Source organism: Chlorocebus sabaeus, chromosome 4 (genome assembly GCF_047675955.1).
Source record: "Chlorocebus sabaeus isolate Y175 chromosome 4, mChlSab1.0.hap1, whole genome shotgun sequence".
NCBI lineage: Eukaryota > Metazoa > Chordata > Mammalia > Primates > Cercopithecidae > Chlorocebus > Chlorocebus sabaeus.
The window spans coordinates 80,370,194-80,394,029 of record NC_132907.1 but is presented as its reverse complement, the minus strand read 5'-3'; the positions used below and the strand labels follow the sequence as shown (position 1 = coordinate 80,394,029).

The 23,836-nt window shown below is 38.3% G+C and overlaps 1 protein-coding gene across 4 annotated transcripts in view; it reads right to left on the bottom strand.

Moving 5' to 3' along the window:
• The window catches only part of DNAH5 (dynein axonemal heavy chain 5), a 318,561-nt gene that overhangs the window by 184,216 nt on the left and 110,509 nt on the right, over window positions 1–23,836 (bottom strand). For all 4 annotated transcript variants that reach the window (XM_037988724.2, XM_007961228.3, XM_037988725.2 and 1 more), the window contains 8 exons: window positions 23,129–23,450; window positions 22,080–22,286; window positions 16,513–16,684; window positions 12,560–12,705; window positions 7,272–7,437; window positions 6,279–6,518; window positions 4,212–4,402; window positions 4,036–4,123 (listed from right to left, as the gene is read on the bottom strand). In XM_037988724.2, coding sequence (XP_037844652.2) covers window positions 4,036–4,123; window positions 4,212–4,402; window positions 6,279–6,518; window positions 7,272–7,437; window positions 12,560–12,705; window positions 16,513–16,684; window positions 22,080–22,286; window positions 23,129–23,450 — 1,532 coding nt within the window. The remainder of the gene's footprint in view (window positions 1–4,035; window positions 4,124–4,211; window positions 4,403–6,278; window positions 6,519–7,271; window positions 7,438–12,559; window positions 12,706–16,512; window positions 16,685–22,079; window positions 22,287–23,128; window positions 23,451–23,836) is intronic.

Below are 23,836 nucleotides of genomic sequence, written 5' to 3'. Positions count from 1 at the left end.
TAATGATCTAGCTAGCTCTGGGAGTCAGTGGGTCTTTGCACTTTTGAGTAGCCATAGACCATGGAAAACAAAGAGGTGGATGTACAATGGGCCAATTTCCATCCCTTATCTCCCCAGAATCAGATGATGCAGCCTGAACATGACTGCAGGCATTTGCCACAGATCCTCTCTCTGGCTTAATGCAGAGAACTGAAGATAAATGCCTGTGCTCAGCTTCACAGTGAAGACAGGAAAAATTGGAGCATGCATTCAACATGCCAACATTTCCAGCTACATCTAGAGAATCTGGCTCCTACCTTACCAATCTTAGGGGTACTGACAGGACATATCATATCCGAACCTCCAGGGTAGGGGGGACAAAAAACAGAGAAAGCAGTCTGGACAAACACTAAGATTACAGAGGCATCTTGAAATCTCTGGCTAGTCAAAGTAGTGAGATCCTCCCACATGAAGTCAGTCTGACAAGACTGAAAGAGGTAGCTATCTTTTATAATACACAGAAACCAACACAGAGGGTCAAAGAAAATGAACAAAAACAGGGAAATTCAGTTAAAATAAAATAACAAAATAAATCTCCAGAAACTGTTCTGAGTGAAGTGGACATATGTGATTTATCTGACATGGAATTAAAAATACAGATGCTCCTTGACCTGTGATGAGGTTACATCCCAATAAATCCATCATAAGTCAAAAATGCACTTAATACCCTAGTAAGCCTATTATAAAGTTAAAAAATTATAAGTCAAACTATTCTAAGTACAGATGCTCCTTGACTTACTATAAAGTTACATCCTGATAACCCCATTAAAGTCAAAAAGAATGTGAAGCCAAACCATTGCAAGTCAGGCACCATCTGTAATATTCATAAAGATCCTCACCAATATCAAGACAGAAATACAAAAACAAACTGAGAACTTCAACGAAGACAGAAAGTTAAAAAAGCACCAAACAGCAAATATAGAACTGAACAATGCTATAACTGAACACAAAAATTTAATAGTTTCCACAGAAGACTAGATGAAGCAGAAGGAGAAAAAAAATCAGTGAATTCAAAGAGAGGTCACTGAAAAATCATCCAATCTGAGGAGCAAAAAATAAAAAGAATGAAGGTATCTTAACAGACTTATGGGACACCATCAAGAGGAACAACTTATGAATTATTGGCTGGCCAGAAAGAGAAAAGAAAGAGAGAGGAAACATACTCAGTGAAATAATGGCAAAAATTTCCAGGCCTGAGGGAGGAAATAGAAAGCCAGCTCCAGGAAGCTCAAAGGACATTAAATAAGATTAATTCAAAAACACTCACACCAAGACATATTATAATGAAATTGTCAATAGCTAAAGATAAAGAAAGAGTTCATGTTGAAAGTAGCAAGGGAAAAGTGTTTCATTATATGTAAGAGAACATTCATAAGACTATCAGTAGATTTCTTAACAGAAGCCTTGCAGGTTAGAAGGGAGTGAAGTGATATATTCAAAATACTGAAATAAAATAACTGCTAAGAATACTATATCCAGCAATAATATCTTTCAAAAACAAAGGGATGGTATAAACTTTCTCATACAAACAAAAGCTGAGAGTTTATCACCACAAGACCCACCTTACAGGAAATGCTAAATGGAGATTAAGCTGAAGGAAGAAGATATTTATTAGTAACATGAAAACATATGAAAATATAATACTCACTGATAAAAGTAAGTATATTGGCAAATCCAAAACACTCCAATACTGTAATGGTGGTGGGTAAATCATTAATATTTCCAGTAAAAAAGTTAAGAGGCAAAACTACTAAAAACAACTAGAGCTACACAAATTTATTAAGGGATACAAATTATAAAAATGTGTAAAGTGTGACATCAAAAAACTTAAAATGTATAAGGTGGGGAGTAAAAGTATATAATTTGTATATGCAATCAAAATTAAGTTGTTACCAACTTAAAATAGCCTATAATAAGTATAACATGTTTTATGTAAGCCTCAGAGTAAACACAAAACAAAAGGCTACAACAGATACACAAAAGAAAAAAAAAGAAAAGATCCAAAATATATCACTATAGAAAGCTATCAAACTGCAAAGGAAAAAAGAAATAAAGGATCTACAAAACAACCAGAAAACAATTAACAAAAAGGCAAGAGTAAGTCTGTACCTATCAACAATTACTTTGAATGTAAATGTATTAAATACAACAATCAAAAAGCATAGAGTAGCCAAATGGATTAAAAGATCACAAAAAGACCCAACTATACGCTGCTTACAAGAGACTCATTCCACCTTAAAGTTCACTCATAGACTGAAAGTGAAGGGATGAAAAAATATAGTACATATAAATGAAAACACAAAATAGACTTCAGATCAAAAAGTGTAAAAAGAGACAAAGATCATTATATAACAATAAGGGAATGAATTCTTCAAAATGATATTATAATTGTAAATACATATACACCCAACATTGGAGCATCTAACTATATAAAGCAAATAATAAGAGATCTGAAGAGAGACACAGACTAGAACAGAATAACAGTAGGGGATTTTAATACCCTACTTTCACGATTGAACAGATCATCTAAACAGAAAATCAATAAAGAAATACTAGACTTGAACTACACTTTAGACCAAATATACCTAACAGACAGAATATTCCATCTAACAGAAACAGAATATACATTCTTCTAGAGTGCATACAGAACACTCTCTATGATGGATCATATGTTAGACCACAAAACGAGTCTTCCTTAACAAACTTAAGATCAAATTATAACAAGTATCTTTTCCAAACCAATCGTATGAAACTAGAAATCAATCAGGAAAAAAAAATCAAACAGGAAAAATCATGCAAATGTTTTAAATATGTGAAAATAAAACAATATGCTTCTGAAAAAAAACTTCTCAAATCAGATCAAAGAAGTAATTAAATGAGAAATTTTTAAACATCCTGAGACAAATGAGAATGGAAACACAACATATCAAAACTTACTGGATTCAGCAAAAGCAGTTCTAAGAGGAAACAGTATAGCAAAACGAACAGCTAAGTCAAAAAAGGAGAAAGATCTCAAATACATAACCTAACGTTACAACTCAAAGAACTAGAGAAAGAAGAACAAACAAGCCCAAAGTTAGCAGAAGGGAGGAGATAAAGATAAGAGCATAAACAAATGAAATAGAGACTAGAAAAACAACAGAAAAGATCAATGAAGCGAAAAGTTATTTTTCTGAAAAGCTACACAAAATTGACAAATCCTTAGCTAGACTAAGTAAAAAAGAGGACTCAAGTAAATAAAATTACAAATGAAAGGAGATCTTACTACTGATAACCCAAAAATACAAATTATCATGAGAATGCTAAGAACAACTTTGTGCCAACCTAGAAGAAATGAATACATTCCTAGAAACATATAATTAATCTACCAAGATGGAATCAAGAAGACATTGAAAATCTGAACAGATCAATAGTAAGAAAAAAGATCAAATCAGCAATTTAAAGTCTACCATCAAAAGAAAGCCTACCACCAGATGGTTGCACAGCTAAACTCTACCAAACATTTAAAGAACTAATACCAATATTTCTCTAGCACTTCAAAAAATTAAAGAGAAGGGAATACTTCCAAACTCATTTTACAAGACCAGCATTACTCTGATACCAAAGCTAGTCACACACACTACAATTTTTAAAATCTACAGGCCAATATCACTGGTGGACATAAATGCAAAAATCCTCAACAAAATCCTAGCAAACTATATTCAACAGTACATTTAAAAGATCATTCGTCATGATTAAGTGAAATTTATCCCCTGGATGCAAGATTTGTTCAAGATATGCAAATCAATAAATGTGATTCACCATATTAACAGGAGTCAACTAAAAGTATGATATTAAAATACATGGACCTTGATACTTTGTCAACTTCAAATTGGCTCATAGATTAATATTCTGATCTAAAATAAATTGAGAATTACATGGAGGGGTTAAAACACATTTAAGCTCAATGAATGTTGATTTACAATGCCTCTTTTAAAAGACTAAAAGAACATTTACCTTGAAGTTCATTTTCTCCTATTTCAACATCAGAATCACTGTCTTCATTACTCTGCAAAGCAGCCATTTTTCTTTCTTGTATCTTTTTCTACAAAGTAAAAGGTTATTTTTCAGCTCTGTCCCATTTGTAAAAGAAGTGGTTTCCATATGAAACCATTCCTGCACTCCACACCCACCTTGGACAGCAGTTCGCTGCTCCACTGTCTGACCCCCTTAGGGACACTGATGATGCACTCCACGGCTTTGTTCAGGGTCTGCTGCACATCTTCCAGGCCAGGGGCTATGACGATGTTGGGAATGGCCAGAGTGACGCTTGCCCGGAAAATGGGCAGACTATTCTGCTTCATGTTAGAGGCACTGTTACTGTCTGAGTTAACCCAAAACAAGGAATAATTCACATTTTTAATTTAAAATAAGATTTGCTTCCTTTGTAACCATAAGAATTAAAACAATACATAATAGGTATAAAATCCAATAAATACTCGTTGAATGAATGAGTCAATTAAAACTCATGGAGGATCTGGTATTGCTCAATATAACAAAGCAGTTCAGAGGAACCCAAGGCATTTTTTGCTGTTTATAGCTTCTTAGAATACTCTCCACAAAGAAACCCACTGTGTGGGATCAGGCTAAATTATAAACGCTTCTCTAAAATATTAAAGATGATTCTTCCAAATAACAGGATGCCAACAAATTAGTTAAATGTAACTAAGTAAGCCAGGAATGAAGAACAAGACTATCGGCATAAGCCAAAGTTAGAACAAATAACCACTTCGGAATTTCAGATAAAACATAGATCTTTCCTACCATGGTGTGTAAAATCCAAATGTGGAGTAGTTAAAAAAAAAAATGGAAAAGAAATAAAGCACAATTTGCCATTCATATTGAAGGAGCTTTAAAGGTGGAACACAGGTACAGGTATGTAGATATAGACATGTATGTATCATACATAACTTTACATCATACATAACTTTATGTAGTGGCAAATATCTGTAATACAAAAGCTGATAAATAATTGTGATTGAATATTTGGCCTATCAGCCCACACTTATCAAGTTCTAATAATAACCCTGTGTCAAAGGAAAGAACTATCCTCTACCCTGAATGAAGTAAAACATAATACTCCATGGCACCAAACAAACACACAAAAATCTTTCAGACTTTCCACTTTTATTTGCCCACTTTTAATTAAATATTAAAGATGTTTTCCTTCAAATGCCAATATTCAAGATACATAAACAGATTTTATTATCCTATTATTCGAGTTTTCATTAATTACTATTATTTGTTTTCTTTTTACCATTTTTAACTTAGAATTTAATTTCAGGGTGCCTCTAGATTTGACGGATTTTTGTGGCTCACCTGAGAAATACATCACCTATTTCTGAACTGTGCTGAGGAAAAGACGATGCTATTGAAAATGAAGAAACCAGCTAGAAAGTACTAAATTAGCATAAAAATAGTAAAATACATACATATCCTTTGAAGAGTGTGACATTAGTAAGATGTTTCCACTTTGTAAGACTGGCTGACAAACCTAATGATTTAACAATGAAAGAATCTTTTCCATATAACTTCTTTTAAAGTATGTACCTTTTTCTTTCACCAATTAAAATAATTTTATATATTTTCATCTTATTACAAAAAGACTAAACGTACTACCAATTTTCATGTTATTAACAAAAGCTTAAGCAAACTGTTTAACCTCCCTGTGCTGTGCTCTAGTTCTCTGATTTAACATGAGAGTAAAGATAGTATCTACTTAATAGAATTGTTGGGATGATCAAGTTCATAATGTTTAAAATTACAAGAAGGCACTAAATAAACGGCGGATATGGCCAGGTGCAGTGACTCACGCCTGTAATCTTTGGGAGGCTGAAGCGGGTGGATTGCCTGAGCTCAGGAGTTCGCAACCAGCCTGGGCAACACGGTGAAACCCCGTCTCTACTAACGTACAAAAAATTAGCCAGCCATGGCAGCTACTCCCAGCTACTTGGGCGGCTAAGCCAGAGAATCACTTGAACCCAGGAGACGAAGGTTGCAGTGAGCAGAGATCGTGACACTGCACTCCAGCTTGGGAGACAGGGCGAGAATCCGTCTCAAAAATAAAAATAAAAAAATAAATGATGGATATTTTTAATTATTTAATTTTAACAAGAACGTACGCATGTATGCGCGCGCACACACACACATACCAGCAACTATGCCTGATCATCACTAAGCAAACCATATGAGATTATTACCCCGGAAGTTAATTGTATGAGAGGAATGAATGCGTTTGCGAATGGCCTCTAGCGTATTCCTTGTAACTTTCAGAAGAGCATCCATGTTCTGATGGTTGAAATGCGAGAGCAACTCGCGGGCTTCTTCCTCTAATATCTCAGTTTCTTTCTTTTTCCTCATGACTGTCGTCAAAAACAGGGCATCGGCTCTGGCATTAGTGAATGATGTCAAGGTGTCAAAATTTCCTTCTTCTCTTTTTGCTGTTACAAGATGAAAGAGATAGCGATAAGTTAGATGGATGGATGGATAGATAGATAGATAGATAGATAGATAGATAGATAGATAGATAGATAGATAGATAGAAAGAAAGAATCATCTGTTGCAACTAAAGGATAAATTACATGCAAGTTTAATATTACTTAAACCTCACACTTCTTAGGAAGTGAGGACATCAAAAAGTAGGAGGAGGAAATCAGGAATCAGATGGATTGATGGAGGCATCTCCTTCTCAGTATGAGAAAACAGCCAACAAGAGAGGCAAAAACTGAAAAAGCTACACTGGCCCCCAAGGGCCTGGGTTCTGGTGCTACCTCCCACCAATAGCCCTAAAACTTTGGGGGGATAATTTCCCTTCTTCATATCTCAGTGTTGTCCTCTGTCCTGCAAAAGGTTTGCTCAGTCTAGATGCTCTCTGAGGGGAATTCCAATCAATCATCCATCCAACTCTATTGATAAGGTAAAATAAAACACCCACCCATACATAAATGCAAAGAAAGCTAACAAGGGCCAATGAAAAGTGCATGTTTGCACAGTTTAACCAAAAGTAGTAAGAATTAACAACACAGAATCACTAAAATAAGTTCAGGGCCATAATTTCAGATTTATACATATCATTAGAAAACTGAAAGGATGTTTTTTAGAAGTATGAAATTAATTGCTATGTAGAAAATTCAGTTTTAGTTTTTAGTAAATATCATAGAAAAACAAGACCCTTTCATTACCCCATCTCTTACCTGAATTTTCATTTTTGTAATGAACACTATTTTCATTGGATATTTTTTCACTTTCTTCTTTAGATAAAACTTCCACATCCAGCAACATATTTACAAGCTCATTGACTGCCTCCTCCACTAATGAGCTTTTAAAATGTAGTATTTGTGCACCATTTACACAAAGATCCTAACCAAAAAAAAAAGATAGCACAGTGGTATATTGTTTATCTATCTCTTGAGAGCACAGAAGCAGTGGAAGGAATGCTGTGGCTTAGCCTCCAGGTGAGATTTTAGCCCCAGTGATGCTTGGCCACATCCTTCACACTAGCACAGGCCAGGCGTCCTGCAAAGGAATGTGTTAAGGACAAGGGAACCAACTGGATCAGTGTAGATGGACCAAAATTACAGGCACTTCTCCGTCAGTAGAGAAAATACCTTCAAAAGTCATCAGCAGCCTCTCTTCCCATCACATTTCCTTCATATCACATAAATTGGATCCAGCCGCCCTTCTTTCTCTCCTTGTCTTTGCCAACAAACCATAGTCATCCCCTCATTAATTTCAAAGACACTACCCAGCCCTCTAACTATATTGTACATTTCTCAAGAATGGATTTAATAAATATAAACTAACATGATTTGGGGCATGGTGATCAATTCTGGAGGAGATTAGGTAGACAGATACTTATAGATGGATGATACAGACAGAATCAGTGATTTACCACCTAGTCGGAAAGTAAGCCCATGAAACAACAGACTGTCAGTTAGGCACAGTGTCCAGCTCCATTCTAAGTTCTAGCATTATACATCTTTAAACTTATATGGCTTGAAACTAGGATACAAATCCTCGCTCTGCATGATCCTGAAAAACCTTCTCAGTCTCAGTTCCCTCATATATATAATGGTGATAATAGTAGAACTCACTGTAGTTTTTGCAAGTATTCCATAAAACAAATGCAAGTAAAACACTAAGAGCAGTGCCTGGCATAAAGTAAGCACACAAGAAGTCCTCATTATTATTATTCGTTGTAAAACCACAAGCATCCACAGGACCTAAATATTTGCAAAGGTTAATCATCTCATTCTATGTAAACTAACTCCTCAGTTCTCTGAGAGAACACTAATTTTTTTAAAGTCTGAATCTTAAGTCCTCTGACTCTACCTTGGAGAGAAACACACATGTGGTCTCCATTCTCAGGGCCAGCTCTCACAGGGAATCCTCAAGTAACTTGCAGCTCTTTCAGTCCTCTCAGTAACACAAACACGTGTTTGAAATCATAAAATTCCTTTGCACTGAGGGTTCTAGAAGATGAGATGGATAACCTCTCAAAGACTAACATAGTTCCAACAACATTGTTTACATCTCTTAACACTCTCTGCGAGAAGGCATAACCATAAAAATGTAAACAACATAGAAATTAACAAAGCGGAATATAAACACAATAAGGAAAAAGAAGTAATAAAGAGACTTATTAAAATATCCCCTAGGACAAATAAAATAAATGAAAGATGCTGGCTCTACTTATCCTGCTTCATTTCAACAACTAACCTCCATGATGACACCCAAAAGCTGAAACCCACTAAAACGGCCTGTCTTTGAATCCTGAATGGTGTCCTCCTTGAATAATCAGCATGGAGCTCCACCATTTCCTCATTCCCATGATGCTTCAGCTTTGGCAAACCAGGAATCCACTAGATGCCACGTCTTCTCCAGGTCTCTTCACCCTTACTCCCTGGTTCATGCCCTCTCCTAACATGATTTCACACTTCAATGATTATTTTGCTAATATCCTTCACTCCATCACTCTCTGAACCTTCCACTGCCCCACCCAGGAGAAGCCCAACCCAAATGAACCAGGTGACCTACCCTTTCCACCGGCATGCATAGGTCATGGTGATGCAGATGGTTGGCACTGGGAATTCATGGTCCCCGAACTCAAACTGGCCCCTAATGCTACTTGGGAATCATTCTACATGACTATAGCCACTTCCCTCTACCAAGCTCCATAATAGCTGTGTCTTCAAACCCCCATGTCCTCAAGTCGTTATACCATCCTTCCTTATCATACTCAAAAAATGACCCTGATTTCTACAGCACAAAGCAAATGGAGGTCATGACACAGGGACTCAAACAACTCCCATTGCCCTCATGCAGAAGACAAATCGGCCTCCATCAGGAGCCCCTTTTCCTCTTGTTTCAGTGAATGCAATCATTCTCCTTTCATTCAAGGCTAACTCCACAACCTGAGTTCTGAATCACAGCTTCTCTGGCTTCCTCAGAAACCAAGCCTACCCCTTTCTTCCTCTCTATTGATTTTCCACCTGAGCATATGAACACCCAGTGTACTTCAACTCAACACCTTTCTCCAGCTGCAACATGCTTCCATCTCGGAGCCTTTGCACATTGTATTCTCTCTGCCTGGCATGTTCTTCCCCTAAAATGTTCACATGGCTTGCATTCTCACTCCCTCCCTTCAAATCTAACCACAGAAGTCATCACTGACCATGAACATAAAATCACAACTTTCTGTCAGGTAACTCCTTTTCTCCATCATCCTTTTCATTTTTCTCCATAATTGAATTATGAAAAATAAACAAATTCAAGAGAAATGATTTACTAATACCTATGTTGGTAATCAAAAATGCAAATTCAAATTGGGTTCCACGATTTTGCTACTTAAACTAAAAGTAGGAAACTATAATTAAACAGTGTTTGTTGGAAGTGAAATTGGTACTACTGCATTGCTGGTGGCATTGTAAGTTGATAACATCCTTTTGTAAAGCAATTTGGCTACCAATATCAACAGCCATCCAATAAGGCCATACTCTCTGACACAATAATTTTATTTTGGGGGAGGGAATAATATTCAAAGAGAAAATACATGATACATGCATATATTCACTGCAGCTCTTGACGAATTAGCAAAACTTTGGAAGCCATCTAAAGGTTCAGCAATAAGAACCTGGTAAGTAAATTACAGTATATCAACACAGTAGAATATTCTGAAGGCACCATTAAAAGGCTGCCTATGAAAGCCATGTAGCAACATGAAGAATATTTTGTGAGGAAATGCTAACTGGGAGAAAAAAGTACTATTCAAAACCTGATATATATGGAGTAGAGATCACAACTTTATTAAAAAGCTTAAAATGCATTAATATTATAATAATGATGGCATAATTGATTAAAATACTAGTTTCTTTCCATTTTTAAAATATTGTAAGATTTTCTTTTAAATTTAAAACAAGTGTATTTTTATAAAATAATCATCAGAAAAGGGGTGAGAGTAAAACCATGGAGGCAAGCAATTTCTCAGAGGAAGAGATCGTTTCTTAAATGATCCGGAAGAACAAGGGGAGGGTTAAGTGTACCCACATTTAGTGAATGTGAGGAGGAGGGACTAAAAATTTCTAACATGTAGACAGTAAGTATTGAGTATAAAATGACTTAATATAACCTGCCATTCATGCAGAAAGGGGTGAACACAGCAGGCCTGAAACTGTTCTCCTTAGGAAGTCCTGCTTGGGAGGTGGTACCTTGGCCGGTGTCTGTAAGCTTGGATTTTGGGAGAGTTCCCCCCGTTGCCCTGCTGATAAAGATAGTTTGCTGTGCCTAAACTGCTTGTGCACAAAATGTAGCTTATGCTGAACACCGGATTCCTTCTGGAAGTCTGGAATTCTGGTCCATGCTAAGCACAGCGTGTGACCAGACCCAGTAAGAACCTTGGGCCCTGAGTCTCTAATAGGTTTCCCTGGGCAGAAACATTGCACAGAGGGGACAGTGAGCTCCAGGCAAGCCTCACAGGAGGGAGAAAGCATGAGGAAGCCTGGACAGGGACTCCCCAGACACCACCTGTCTTTGTTCCTTATGATCCGGCTACGTCTCTTAACTATGTCAGGGCAGTGCAACTAGGTGCTGAGTTCCGTGAGTCATCCTAGTGGGGGTGGTCTTAGAGACCCCGACACACCGTATTAGAATCATGATCGAGGAGTCCTTATCCTCAGGATACTCACTGGGAATATTGCAAATGACGCTAACGTGACATGCCTGAAGGGGCACTTCATGGAGTGCTGCTCCCAGGAGCTTACTCCTGGCACAGGGAAGAAAGTGTCCAATTTGCAAATGTGTTGGAGAAATAATGAGCTACGAAAAGTTAAATGAAGGGCGAGGCACAGTGGCTCACGACTGTAATCCAAGAACTTTCAGAGGCCAAGGCGGGCAGTTTGCCTGAGCTCAGGAGTTCGAGACCAGCCTGGGCAATACAGTGAAAACCCATCTCTGCTAAAATACAAAAAATTATGCAGGCATGGAAGCATGTACCTGTAGTCCCAGCTACTCTGGAAGCTGAGGCAGGAGAATTGCTTGAACCCGGGAGTCAGAGGTTTCAGTGAGCCGAGTTCATGTCACTGCACTGCAGCCTGGGCAACAGAACAAGACTTCGTCTCTCAAAAAAAAGTTAAACGGAGATCTTCTGCGGGCCTTTATCTTAATCTGTTAATGTGTAGTGGATCTGTAAGCACAGCCTTCACCCTAAGTAGTTTGTACTCACTCCCTGCCTCTCTCAGGATTCCTAGCAATGGTTCCAGAATTGTGTGCTATAGAACACCAGTTTGGGAAACCCCCCTCACCAAAAATGTTTAAAGAAGAAATTTTGTCTAGAAGCTGTTCAAAACAATTCTTTTGTTAATTAACCCTAGCTAATGAGAAGCACTTCTGCAAGACAGCTCTATCCTTCATTAAAAAATGGAAAAATGGGGGCGGGCACAGTGGCTCACGCCTGTAATCCCAGCACTTTGGGAGGCCGAGGTGGGCAGATCACGAGGTCAGGAGATCGAGACCATCCTGGCAAACATGGTGAAACCCCATCTCTACTAAAAATACAAAAAATTAGCTGGGCGCGGTGGCGGGCGCCTGTAGTCCCAGCTACTTGGGAGGCTGAGGCAGGAGAATGGCGTGAACCCGGGAGGTGGAGCTTGCAGTGAGCTGAGATCCGGCCACTGCACTCCAGCCTGGGAGACAGAGCGAGACTCTGTCTCAAAAAAAAAAAAAAGGAAAAATTCCAAGTGTGTTCTATGGCAATTTCTTTCCTACTGATCTGAAATGATGTGCTCCTCATAGCTAAGTGACTGTTTACTTACATACATTTCTCTTCATTGGCTAATTATTGTCAGAAGATTTCATGTTTGAATCACATCTATCACAGAGCATTGCAAATAGAGAGAAAAATCTAATTTAAACTTCAAAAAAGCGACCTTTATAGGAAAATGAATCACCAAAACACTTTAAACAAAAAAATCAAGACTTTAATGACCTTTGTCATTTGGAGAAACTCTTCACAGGTAAGCGGCTCTGCCTGAGGAAGCTGACAAAGAGGCGTGCTGCTCATTTCTTCTAGAATGGCATCAATGCGGAACTCAATCAAATCATTGACCCTGTCAAGCAGCAACTCCAGGTCCTCTTCGGGAAAAAATAAAAGTAAATAAAAGAGATTAAGTAAAGCATTTTGTTTTTTAAAAAAATCAACACTTGATTAAATGACAGTAGTAAAATCAGCTTTAAAGATTCACAGTTACATGTGTCCCCCAGATCCCCACTGTTTCACACTTGGTTGTCGCTAATAAAATATCCAAATTGTTAACTCTCTAATACTAATATTCTGTAGGGAGAATAGAAAGTCTATCTTGGTAGCCCGTTCTAATTTATGATAATTCTTATTATGAAGTTTTAATACATTTTATAAATGCCTCCTTAGGGAATTTTAGCCAATTTCCTTTTGTTTTATTTCCTGGGGCCATCATTCCTTCTCTGTAACCAGTTTCTCAGCCCCTGCCTGCCTAACTCTCACTCATACTCGAAGATCTGGCTCAAGTGCATTTCCCCATAGAGGTGAATCCGTGTGCATTGGAGTGGTCCCTCCTTCTGTAAAACCACGGATGGAACAGCCTTAAATCTCTGCAGATTGTCTACCCATGTGTCTTATCTTCTTTAGAATTCATATTTTTTTACCCTTACATCTTCAACATTTAACCCAGTGCCTATTCCACAAGAAGTGTTCAACAAATTTTACTAAAGTGAAAGTTCCCTAATTTTTCTTTCACTGTAAATTTTTTTTTAGTTATGCTGAAGTAATATTGAATGCTAAGTTCAATTGATGCAAAGGCCAACTCTGAAGCAAAGTAACAACGACTGCACATCAAAAGTAGGAAGCATTACTAATGGATATCCATCTAAGGGTAATACATTTTTCAACAATGCCATACAGTAAGATTTCTCTTTTTCTAATACTCCTTTCTCCTGGAAAATAAAGTTGAAATTGAATACAGGAAAGTCAATGTTACATACCAATGATGTATCGGAGATGTAAACACTTCCTTAAATAAATACCTTTATTTCCTAAAGAATAAAAGCCTAAAAGTTTTCTATCGTTTCTAAGCTAATTATTAAAGAGGCTACTCAAGATACCAAATAGTTCTGCCTGGTAAGTTGATTCAATACCAAAAGAGAGCCAACACTTTCATTTAAGTATGTGTGAGCAATACAATTCTCTACTCTTTCTAACAGGCTGCTTCATCTTTAAGGACATCTGTGTTAAGCTGAAAAAAAAATAGTCCCCAAGGATGTCCACATCCTCATCTCCTATGAATGTTACCTTTTATGGCAAAAGGGATTTTGCAGATGTGATCAAGTTAAGGATTATGTTATGTGGAGAGTGTCCCAGATTATCTATACTCTCTTAAATGCATGATGCAAATGACAACCTGTCAGTAGGACTGGCTCACTAATCCAATAAAAATCCAACTGCTCTTGAGATTCTACATAGTTTTCTCACAAAGAAACTTAACCTTTGTTCTATTTTAGTTCCTTAAATTACAAAAAGAAAAACATAATAGAAAACAAGAGGCCGGGCGCGGTGGCTCAAGCCTGTAATCCCAGCACTTTGGGAGGCGGAGACGGGTGGATCACGAGGTCAGGAGATCGAGACCATCCTGGCTAACACGGTGAAACCCCGTCTCTACTAAAAAATTACAAAAAACTAGCCGGGCGAGGTGGCGGGCGCCTGTAGTCCCAGCTACTCTGGAGGCTGAGGCAGGAGAATGGCGTGAACCCGGGAGGCGGAGCTTGCAGTGAGCCGAGATCTGGCCACTGCACTCCAGCCTGGGCGACAGAGCAAGACTCCGTCTCAAAAAAAAAAAAAAAAAAAAAAGAAAACAAGAACAAGAAGTTTCTCTAGAAACTAACTAGTTAGCTTGTCTCCAGCTAACATTCTAATAAAACATCCAAATTGTTAATACTCTAATACTAACGTTCTAAAGGAAGGATGTTACTAAATTCTACGTTGGTCGCCTGCTCTAATTTGATTATGATGACTCTCATTATGAAGTTGTTATACATTTCATAAGTTCCTCCTTAGGAAATTTTAGCCAATTTCCTCTTGTTTTATTTCCTGGGGAGAAATATTTATTTTGGAAGAAATATTAATTTAGAGCAAGGAAATTGAGTTCTAAACTCATTGTTATTTCTTACACCTCTGTAACATTAAAAGCCATTTAGCATCTCTGGCTTGATATTCATTCATATTCAAAAACTCCATTATCGTTTGTTTTTCAGTCCAGCTCCCAATCGATAAAGCACAACAAAGGTGAGGTATGGGCTCAACCATAATTTCTCACTCTACTCCCCTCCAACCCAGTACTTCTCAAATATTCCTAAATATAAAGCACCTGGCTATTTAAATAGCTGGACCTTCTGGAACCTAAGGAAAGTACAGTGAAAACCTCCTGAAAAGACAAGCTCTTGACAATTTAGATTATAAATAGACTAGGTACTATGTTAACAGCCATAAATACCAGAAAAAGAGAAAGACCTGAGGGGCAGAGTCGGGGGAGAGAGAGAGAGAATAAAAGGAGGCATCATGAGAGCTATCTAAAAGGGAAGCCCAGGAAGAGGTATCCAGAAATAAGGTAATGGGCTTGAGGGGTAGGATTAGGGTTACAATGATAAAAAAAATGAAGAGAGACTAACTACATAAAATTATTGCAATTATGAATCTGCAAGTATATGGGTGTCTACTACACACCCAACTGAGAATAACACAAAACAAGTATGAAAATGAAACAGCCTGGATTTAATTATTTCACATTGCATTCACAAATCGTAACACCATTTTCTACCCCATCAATTTTTTCCCACGCAACTCCCTCTTCACAGAATCCACAAATCTATACCATTATAAATTATCAATTTACAACAAAAAGTCAAAAAATTAAACAGCCTGATGTTCAGGCCCTTTGCAGTCTGTTTAAGGAGAAAAATGAAACTGTACTAAACCATTAGAAGACAACCAAAATATCAAGTCTGTGGTCCCAAATGTGAATCCAACAGGAGGTCACAGAAGGAAGCGGTCACAGGAGGCAGAGTAATCAGAGTAGGCTTCTGGGGGCAAGACTTACTCTGAGCTATAAGAGCGGGGAGGATTGGGCCATGAAGAGGAGAGGGTGTAAGACACTGGCTAGGAAAGGAGAATAGCAATGTCTAAGTCTTTCTGAGAAAGAAAAAAAAATTATCATGTTCCAAACTGTGCTACACTGTCTGCCACAGAAGATCTGTAAGGTGTTAATGTGTCCTCCTGGAAGACAGCCAAGGAATTCTGGGAAATACCACACACAAAAGGCCACTTTTGGAGACCTAATGGACACGGGCATGTTAAAGGCTCTGAAAAGTCATCCAGCAAAGAAACCTGTCCAACTGCTCCTCCTGGATTTCTCAGACATATTTGAGCCCTTCTTTGCAACATACCTGTACACATTCCAGAAAATCGCATTTATATACCTTACATATATTTTAGACTATTATATCTCTTTTTAATGAAAATTGTGTTAGTTTAAATGTTTCCCATTTATCCTGTTGTTCAGCACTGTACCCTATCCAAATCTCTACATCTTTCAAATCAAGCTCTCAAAATATACTAACCTATTTATATAAAAAGCTGAATAACTCTAAAGATACTTTAAATCCTAATGTCCAAAAATACAAATAAATGAAAGTATGTGGTTAATCTCTGGGGATAAAATTAAATAGTGAATATTTATAGTTTCCAGGAAATTACTGAATTCACATGCTTTGGAACAATTCCTTATGAAACAGCTGAAGAATAACACCCCCCATTTCATTATTTATATCTCCATATTTATAAGAAATTATACAACAGATGTTAGGAACTCAGCCTTTAGAATTCAGAGATAGTAATTATTCAGGCAGACTTACTGATCTTTGCAAAAGTGTTTTCTAAATATGTCTCAATATTCAGTGATGTCCAGGTCAGTGCAGCCAAGCCGGGTTGGAGAGCTTCATCCACTTTGGCCAAGTGAGGGACAATCAGTTGCTCAATGGCAGAAGGGATTTTTGACTTCACTCTCTGATATTCAGCTAGCATCATCTGCAATGAAATGGGGGTTAAGTAATCAATGAATATCTCACTAGCATCATCTGCAATGAAATTGGGGTTAAGTAATCAATGAATATCTCACTTCTAACGTCTGTTAATATCTCATGTTTTATACAAAATGACTACTTTTATTTAGGGTCAAACTGTAGGGCTCTACTAGCCTGGCAGGTAGAGTAGCCAAAACAATAAAAAGAAAAGAAGACAAGGACTCTCTCCATAATTACAAATTCCTAATCCAAAAAAATACAACTGAAGATGAACAAGAATTTAAGACTAAGAGTGTCTTACCTCCTACACAGCCTAAAAAGGAAGAACACCTAAGGCCAATAATTTTTCTAAACCATGCAGAGACACAGGAATGGCGCCTTCCCCTGCTCATCAGCAGCCTTGTTTGTTCCTCTTTGCACACTGGTATGACACGCGTGTTGCTCCTCTGGGAATCTCTTGCAGCCAACACCCATCACCCAAAACATCTGGGTCACCAGAGGTCTACCTCAGCCCTTTGCTAGGATTATAGGCCAAATCTTGTTGCCAAGACCCAAAGCACGCGGGGAACCAGTGTTGATTTCAACTAGTGTCACGGCTTTGAATTTCATCCAGATGCCAGAAACAAACACATTTACATCTCCAGCCCAGATCTCACTCCTGAAAGTCTAGATTCACAAGTAGCAGCAGCCTCCCAAAGTTTCCACATCAATATGTAACAGATATTCCAAACTTAATAAGTCCCAAACTGAAAGTTTGTTCTTTTCCCAAAACCTCTTCCCAGCGCATCCTCCAACTCAGCTGATACTGACTTTATCCTTCCAGTCCACAGGTCAAAAGCCAGAGTCATCCTTGATTCCTCTTTCACTCTCATGCACACAGGTAACCCATTAGGATACCTTGTTTGCTGTCTAAACTGTATCTAGACTTATTGGGAGGGTGAGTGGAAGCAGGGAGACAACGGTAGACCATCCCAATAATTTAGGTAGGAGTCAATGATGGCAGTAATGTAAATGTGGAAAGCAAGTCAGATCCTGCTTCCACTCACCCTCCCAATAAGTCTAGGTACAGTTTAGCAGCAAAAAATGATCCTTTCAAAATGAGAATTCAGATCATGTTACTCCTCTGCTCACATGGTTACACAGCCTCCCATTTAATTCAGGGCCACAAACCTTTATACAAAGGACTTGGATAGGTGCCTGGTCTAGAAAGATCTACCCGATTTTGTCCCATTACTTCTCTGATCTCATCTCCAAACACTCTTTCCCTCTCTTATCTGCACTTGCCTGACTGTCTTCCTTTCTGATCCTGAGCCTCAGGGCCTTTGCACCTCCTTCAAATAATTACTCAAATTATACTTTCTCAATTATACCCGTCCTGACTACCTGTTTAAGATTATAAACCACCACCAAACCCACTCACACATTTTATCGCCCTTTTTTGTCCACAATAACTATCACTTTATTACAATAGACTATATTAATTTGCCTACTTACAGTGTTCATTTTCTGTCTTACCCAATTAGACTATAAGTTCTACAAGGACAAGAATTTTGTCTGCTTTGTCCAGTGAGCCTGAACCAGTGCCTGGCACATAGGAGATAATAAATCAATATCTATCAAACTAATTAGTTGTTATCAGAAGGACTTCTCATCTGAAATGGGGATTCTTATCTTTCATTGAAATGTATATAATGTAGAACTGTGTCAGTATTTTTTCCAGAATGTCAAACTGTGTCAATATTTTGTTCATATGTGACCATGTCAATATTAATAATCATTAATTACAAGAAACTAACTTTAATGTGCCTCATAAATACAGTTGGTATTAAGACCATCTATGTGCATGTTGGTATTACCTTGATAATAGATTAATGTTTTCCAAACTGTTCTGCCTGGAGTACTAGACCAAAGAGATTCTGTAAGAAAAATGGCCCTTTGATAGATAAATTTTTTAAATGCTGCATACAGTATCTCCCCTCTTGAGTGATCACAGCTAATATTAATGATTCTTAGAAACCTGCTTAAGGAAGTAAGAAGCCTTGCAAGGCTTTGAAAATTTTGTTAAACTCAGTATTTCCCAAGTGGAAATAATCCTTTCCTCATATAATGTTTTTCCACAATTTCTATAAGATTCTTTCAATGTCCATAAAAGCCGCTTTAGAAAAGTCTAAATTTTCTGGTTCTATTAGCAGCTACTTACACATTTCCTGAAACTTGTATCCACTGCTTGCCTTTTTTCAATGTCCACCAGTTATTCTATCTGAAGGCAGTTCTTAGAATCTGCTTCTAGCAGGCATTCTACTTCCCACCTTTAATCCCAGAAGGTATTACTCAACTGCTTTGACAAAAGAGAAACCCAGGCTTAGAAGGTGAAGTCATTTACCCAAAGATAATGATTTGAAGCCAGATTAAATTGGCTTCAGAACCTATATTTGTAACTATTAGCCTGTACTTGGTCTTTTCTTTCTAGTTAAACTGTCTCCCAAGGAACAGATGAAGAAACAAATTCTCAGTTACTCTGGCATATCTGCAGAAACCTGAAAGCTCTAGCAAATATTCAGCACAATAACTGCAACACTTCAGATGGTCCCCTAAACCTGCCAATAGATCTGCTTTGACCAGCTACTCATGTTGAGCAGGAACTTTTAACTCTCAACCTCCAAGATAATAAATGTTAACCAGATGATAATTTACTCCCTTGAATTGTCGTTTAAAACATTCTTTGATCCTCCTCCCTTCAGGGGGTGGGGACCATATCCCCTTTCTTTGAATCTGGGTAGGTTTACAGTCCAACAGAGTACAACAGAGATGATGCTATCAGACACCTGAGGCTATTATAAAGACCATGTGGCTTCTTTATTGTTCACTGTAGTGCTTGTTCTTGAAACCCTGAGCTGCCATATAAGAAATTCTACTAGCCAGAGGCCTCCATACTGGAAGGCCACGTATAGATGTGCCTGTTCACAGGAAAGAAACAGACACTAGAAGAGCCCTTCTTGGACCTTAAATATTGAACATCTGCCAGATGAATACCAATAAACAACCTTTGTCAACAATACATGGAACAGAAGAATCATCTAGCCAAGCCCCGCTCAAGTTGTTTACCCATAAAGTCATGATATGGTTATTGCAAACCCTTCAACGTGCTTACAAGTGTTTGTTGCCTGAAACCGACAACCAAAACAATAACTCTGCAAATAAAACTAAATTATCAGTAATTTCATAATCGTATAATTATGGTTTCTTAGTAAAAATATGATTTTCTTTATGAATATGTAAATTGACTAAGTGAGTTTCCAAATGTGAAACAGTCAAAAAGGATATCTCCCAACATGCTGACTGGTATTTTATGAGTCTACATTTGAGGGACATCTGTCTATTGCCAATACAATTTTTTTTTTTTTTTGAGACGGAGTCTCGCTCTGTCACCCAGGCTGGAGTGCAGTGGCCGGATCTCTGCTCACTGCAAGCTCCGCCTCCCGGGTTCACGCCATTCTCCTGCCTCAGCCTCCCGAGTAGCTGGGACTACAGGCGCCCGCCACCTCGCCCGGCTAGTTTTTTGTATTTTTTTAGTAGAGACGGGGTTTCACCGGGTTAGCCAGGATGGTCTCGATCTCCTGACCTCGTGATCCGCCCGTCTCGGCCTCCCAAAGTGCTGGGATAACAGGCTTGAGCCACCGCGCCCGGCCGCCAATACAATTTTTTAATATGACATGAAGTGGTGGGAAGACAGTGCACTACAGGTCTGGGTTCTGGTCTTACTTCTGCCACTTTCTAGCTATCAGACCTTTGCTAAATCTTTTAACTTCTCTCAGCCACAGTTTTTTCATCTGTGAAATAAAATAATAGCATTCTGTCCTACTTACCTAACATGGTGGTAGAAAAGATCAAATGAGATAATGAGCATGAAGGTGGTTTTAAATGTAAAATACAATGCAAGTCCATGGACTTAATATTGTCATGTGATGTTAACCACTATGAAATTTTAACAACCGTTTCCATGTTGTCAGAGTCCATGGCTGCATCTCTGATCTCACCTTTTTCATCCCCTGGGTAGCAGCATTAGTCACTGGTGACCAGTCCCTCTCTCTGTAGCCTTTTCATACCGTTGGTTTCCTTTGTTTGTTTTTTGTTTGTTTGTTTTTTGAGACAGATCTCGCTCTGTCATCCAGGCTGGAGTGCAGTGGCGCAATCTCAGCTCACTGCAACCTCCGCCTCCTGATTCAAGAGATTCTCCTGCCTCGGCCTCCCATGTAGCTGAAATTACAGGCACATGCCACCATGTTTGGCTAATTTTTGTATTTTTAATAGAGACGGAGTTTCACCATGTTGGCCAGGCTGGTCTCGAACTCCTGACCTCAGGTGATCTGCCGGTCTCAGCCTCTCAAAATGCTGGGATTACAGGTGTGAGCCACCGCACCCTGCCATCCTTGGTTTCCTTGACACTTGGTTTATTCCCAGCTCAAAGGTCAATCCTCTGTTTTATGTGCACATCTGTCTTCTTCTTTCAGATCTGTTAATATTGGAACAACCCAATGCTTGGTCCAGTGGCCCTCCATCCTTCTCTGTCTGTATTCTCTCCCCTAAGAGATCTCATCCAGGACAATGACACTAAATAAAAATGATATTCTGATAACTCTCAGAAGTATGCCTCCAACTTTGGCTTCTCCACTGAACTCGAGACTTACATATCCAACTGCATGGACAACATTGCCACTTGGCTGTCTAGAAACTATCTTGTACTCAGTTGGGAACTACTGATTCCCTCCTGCTGCCTCAAATACACTAGTTCCGGTTCTTGCCATCTCCATAAATTGGACTTACAGTCAGGGCCCCTGCATGGTATTGTGCAAGTTATAAAGAACACAACCTACACAGCACTCTATGGCACTCCTACTTTAATTCATTGAATTGCTCACACCAAAAGCACAGGAATTATTCCCAAGTTCTCTCCTAACCTGACTGTTGACATAACTCTAAATTCTCCGAACAACTCTGCTGCCATCCTAGTTCAAGCTCTCATCTTCATCCAGGGCCAGTGCAACATTTCACAAACTGGCTTCCCACTGATACCTTTGTCCCTATTAACATCCATTTTCCACCCAGCAGTAAGAATAACTTTTATTATAAAAAGCGATTGTGCCTTTTTCAGTGGTTCGAAATCCTCCAATGGTTTCCTGGTACACTCAAAATAAAACCCAAGCTTCTCAACTTGGCCTGCAAGACCTGAAACGGCCGGGCCCCAGCCAACTCTGCATCCGCACCCCATGGCACTGTCCCTTCATTCACTCCATTCATCCTGGCCACTTTCTGCTCCTTGAATATGATACATCGCCATATTTTTTTACAATACATTCCAGAGCTAGCCAAGAAAGGGAAAAAAAATAAAAGTAATATACCTTCATGTTACTGAAGTTCCTTTTGTATCTATCTCGTTTCTGGAAGAGGGAAGCTGCCAATGGAGAGACTTCCAGACCCATCTGGGCCATGCACTCTGTTTCTCTAAATAAGATTAATATCTGAGGGTCAAAGTTTACAAACAATTCCCCTGTGCCTGGGGCCTTCACCAATAATGAAGCCTTAAGACCTACATGAATTTCTTCAATCTGTGGGAAGAAACCAACATCACTACTATTAGAAAGTTCAATTCATACAGAGTATCTGGCTCAGCTATCTCTGGGAATAAGGATCATTAAGTATTGTTCCATGGATTTGAGTTTCCTAAATTAAGGGCAGTAAGATCACTCACTCTTCTCCTAAATCCAGTCTCATAAAATAGCCTTCAAGTTCTTGGTGGTGACGTTGGGCAGTCAATTCAATAAAACCTTTCAATGACTCTCACACTGATAAATAAGTGGACACAGCAACAGTAGTGACGTCTCAAAAGCCATTTAGCTACTTGATACCTTCATGCCTACTCTATTATTCTTCCTAATAAAAGTTTCATAAAACCTCCTAAACTCAGGTTTTACTTATCTAGAAAACCAGTGAACACAGCTATGGAGCCAACGCATCCTGACAACCTACAAAGAAATACAGGTATTGGTAGGATATGCTATGATTAACCAGTTGTACAACCAAAGAAAATGTGAGACTTTGTTTAACAGAGGTACTGGTGTTTACTGACACATTTAGGATCTGAATGAATTTTAAAAAGGAAGATATCCTAATAGATTGGGTATAGCAACCAATAGACAAGACCTTCTCACTTTGGAGTTTGTAAATTAAATTAAAAATGGGGTTCTGTTACCTGGCTTGTGATTTTTTTTCAAACCTAATAATTATTTTTCTTTGTGGACATATATTACACTCTGAATGCTTAGATTCTACCCATCTGCCTTACAAAATACCTACAAATCCAACTTTCTACAGAAACAACATTGTCAAATGCTAGAGGAGGGGTTCCCATGATTCCAGCAATGGGAAGAGTATAAATTTAGGGACTCACTTGCCGAAGCCACGCCCTGTGGAAGAGGACCTCAAACTCCAGGAGGACCTTGGCCATCCTGTTGTAACTGCGAATTATAGGTTTGGCTTCTGCCGTGCTTAGCACAGTTGGGTGCTGCTGGAAAAGCTGCATGGGCTGCTGAATCCTGTGAAAGAGCTGGCGGGCCCACAAAATCTTTCCAGCGATGGGAGGCTGGTTTCGAGCCAGAGGAGGGTCGTATTTCTGCTTTGTATACAGCTTTGAAATCATATCAATGTCAGCCCCATAGTTCTCAAAGATAAGTCGATATTTGTCATCAATACCAAGATTAGGTATATTCAACCTGATTTTTTTTTTAAAAAAGTTAAAAGTTTGAATTAACGGAATAAAATAAAATAAGTAAAATACACAATAAAAATATCTAGTAACCTCATTTATTAATATTTTTTAATGCTAATGGAAAAGAATGAGATATTTATGTGGAATATTAAAAGAACAAAAATAAAACTCATCCATAAAATGTTGGCAAAACTACTAACTTGGGAAGACTTTTTTCAAATTATCTATACATTAGGAAATATTCTTACAGGCAGTCACAAGGTACTTCAAAGCTAAGAGTATTCTCTATTTGCAGAAATAAAATAAATCCTGAATCCTTAAAAGGATTAATCCTCTGAAAAACTTAAAAACTATGACCTTGTGACCCAAATTGCCAAGAGAGTTTTTCCT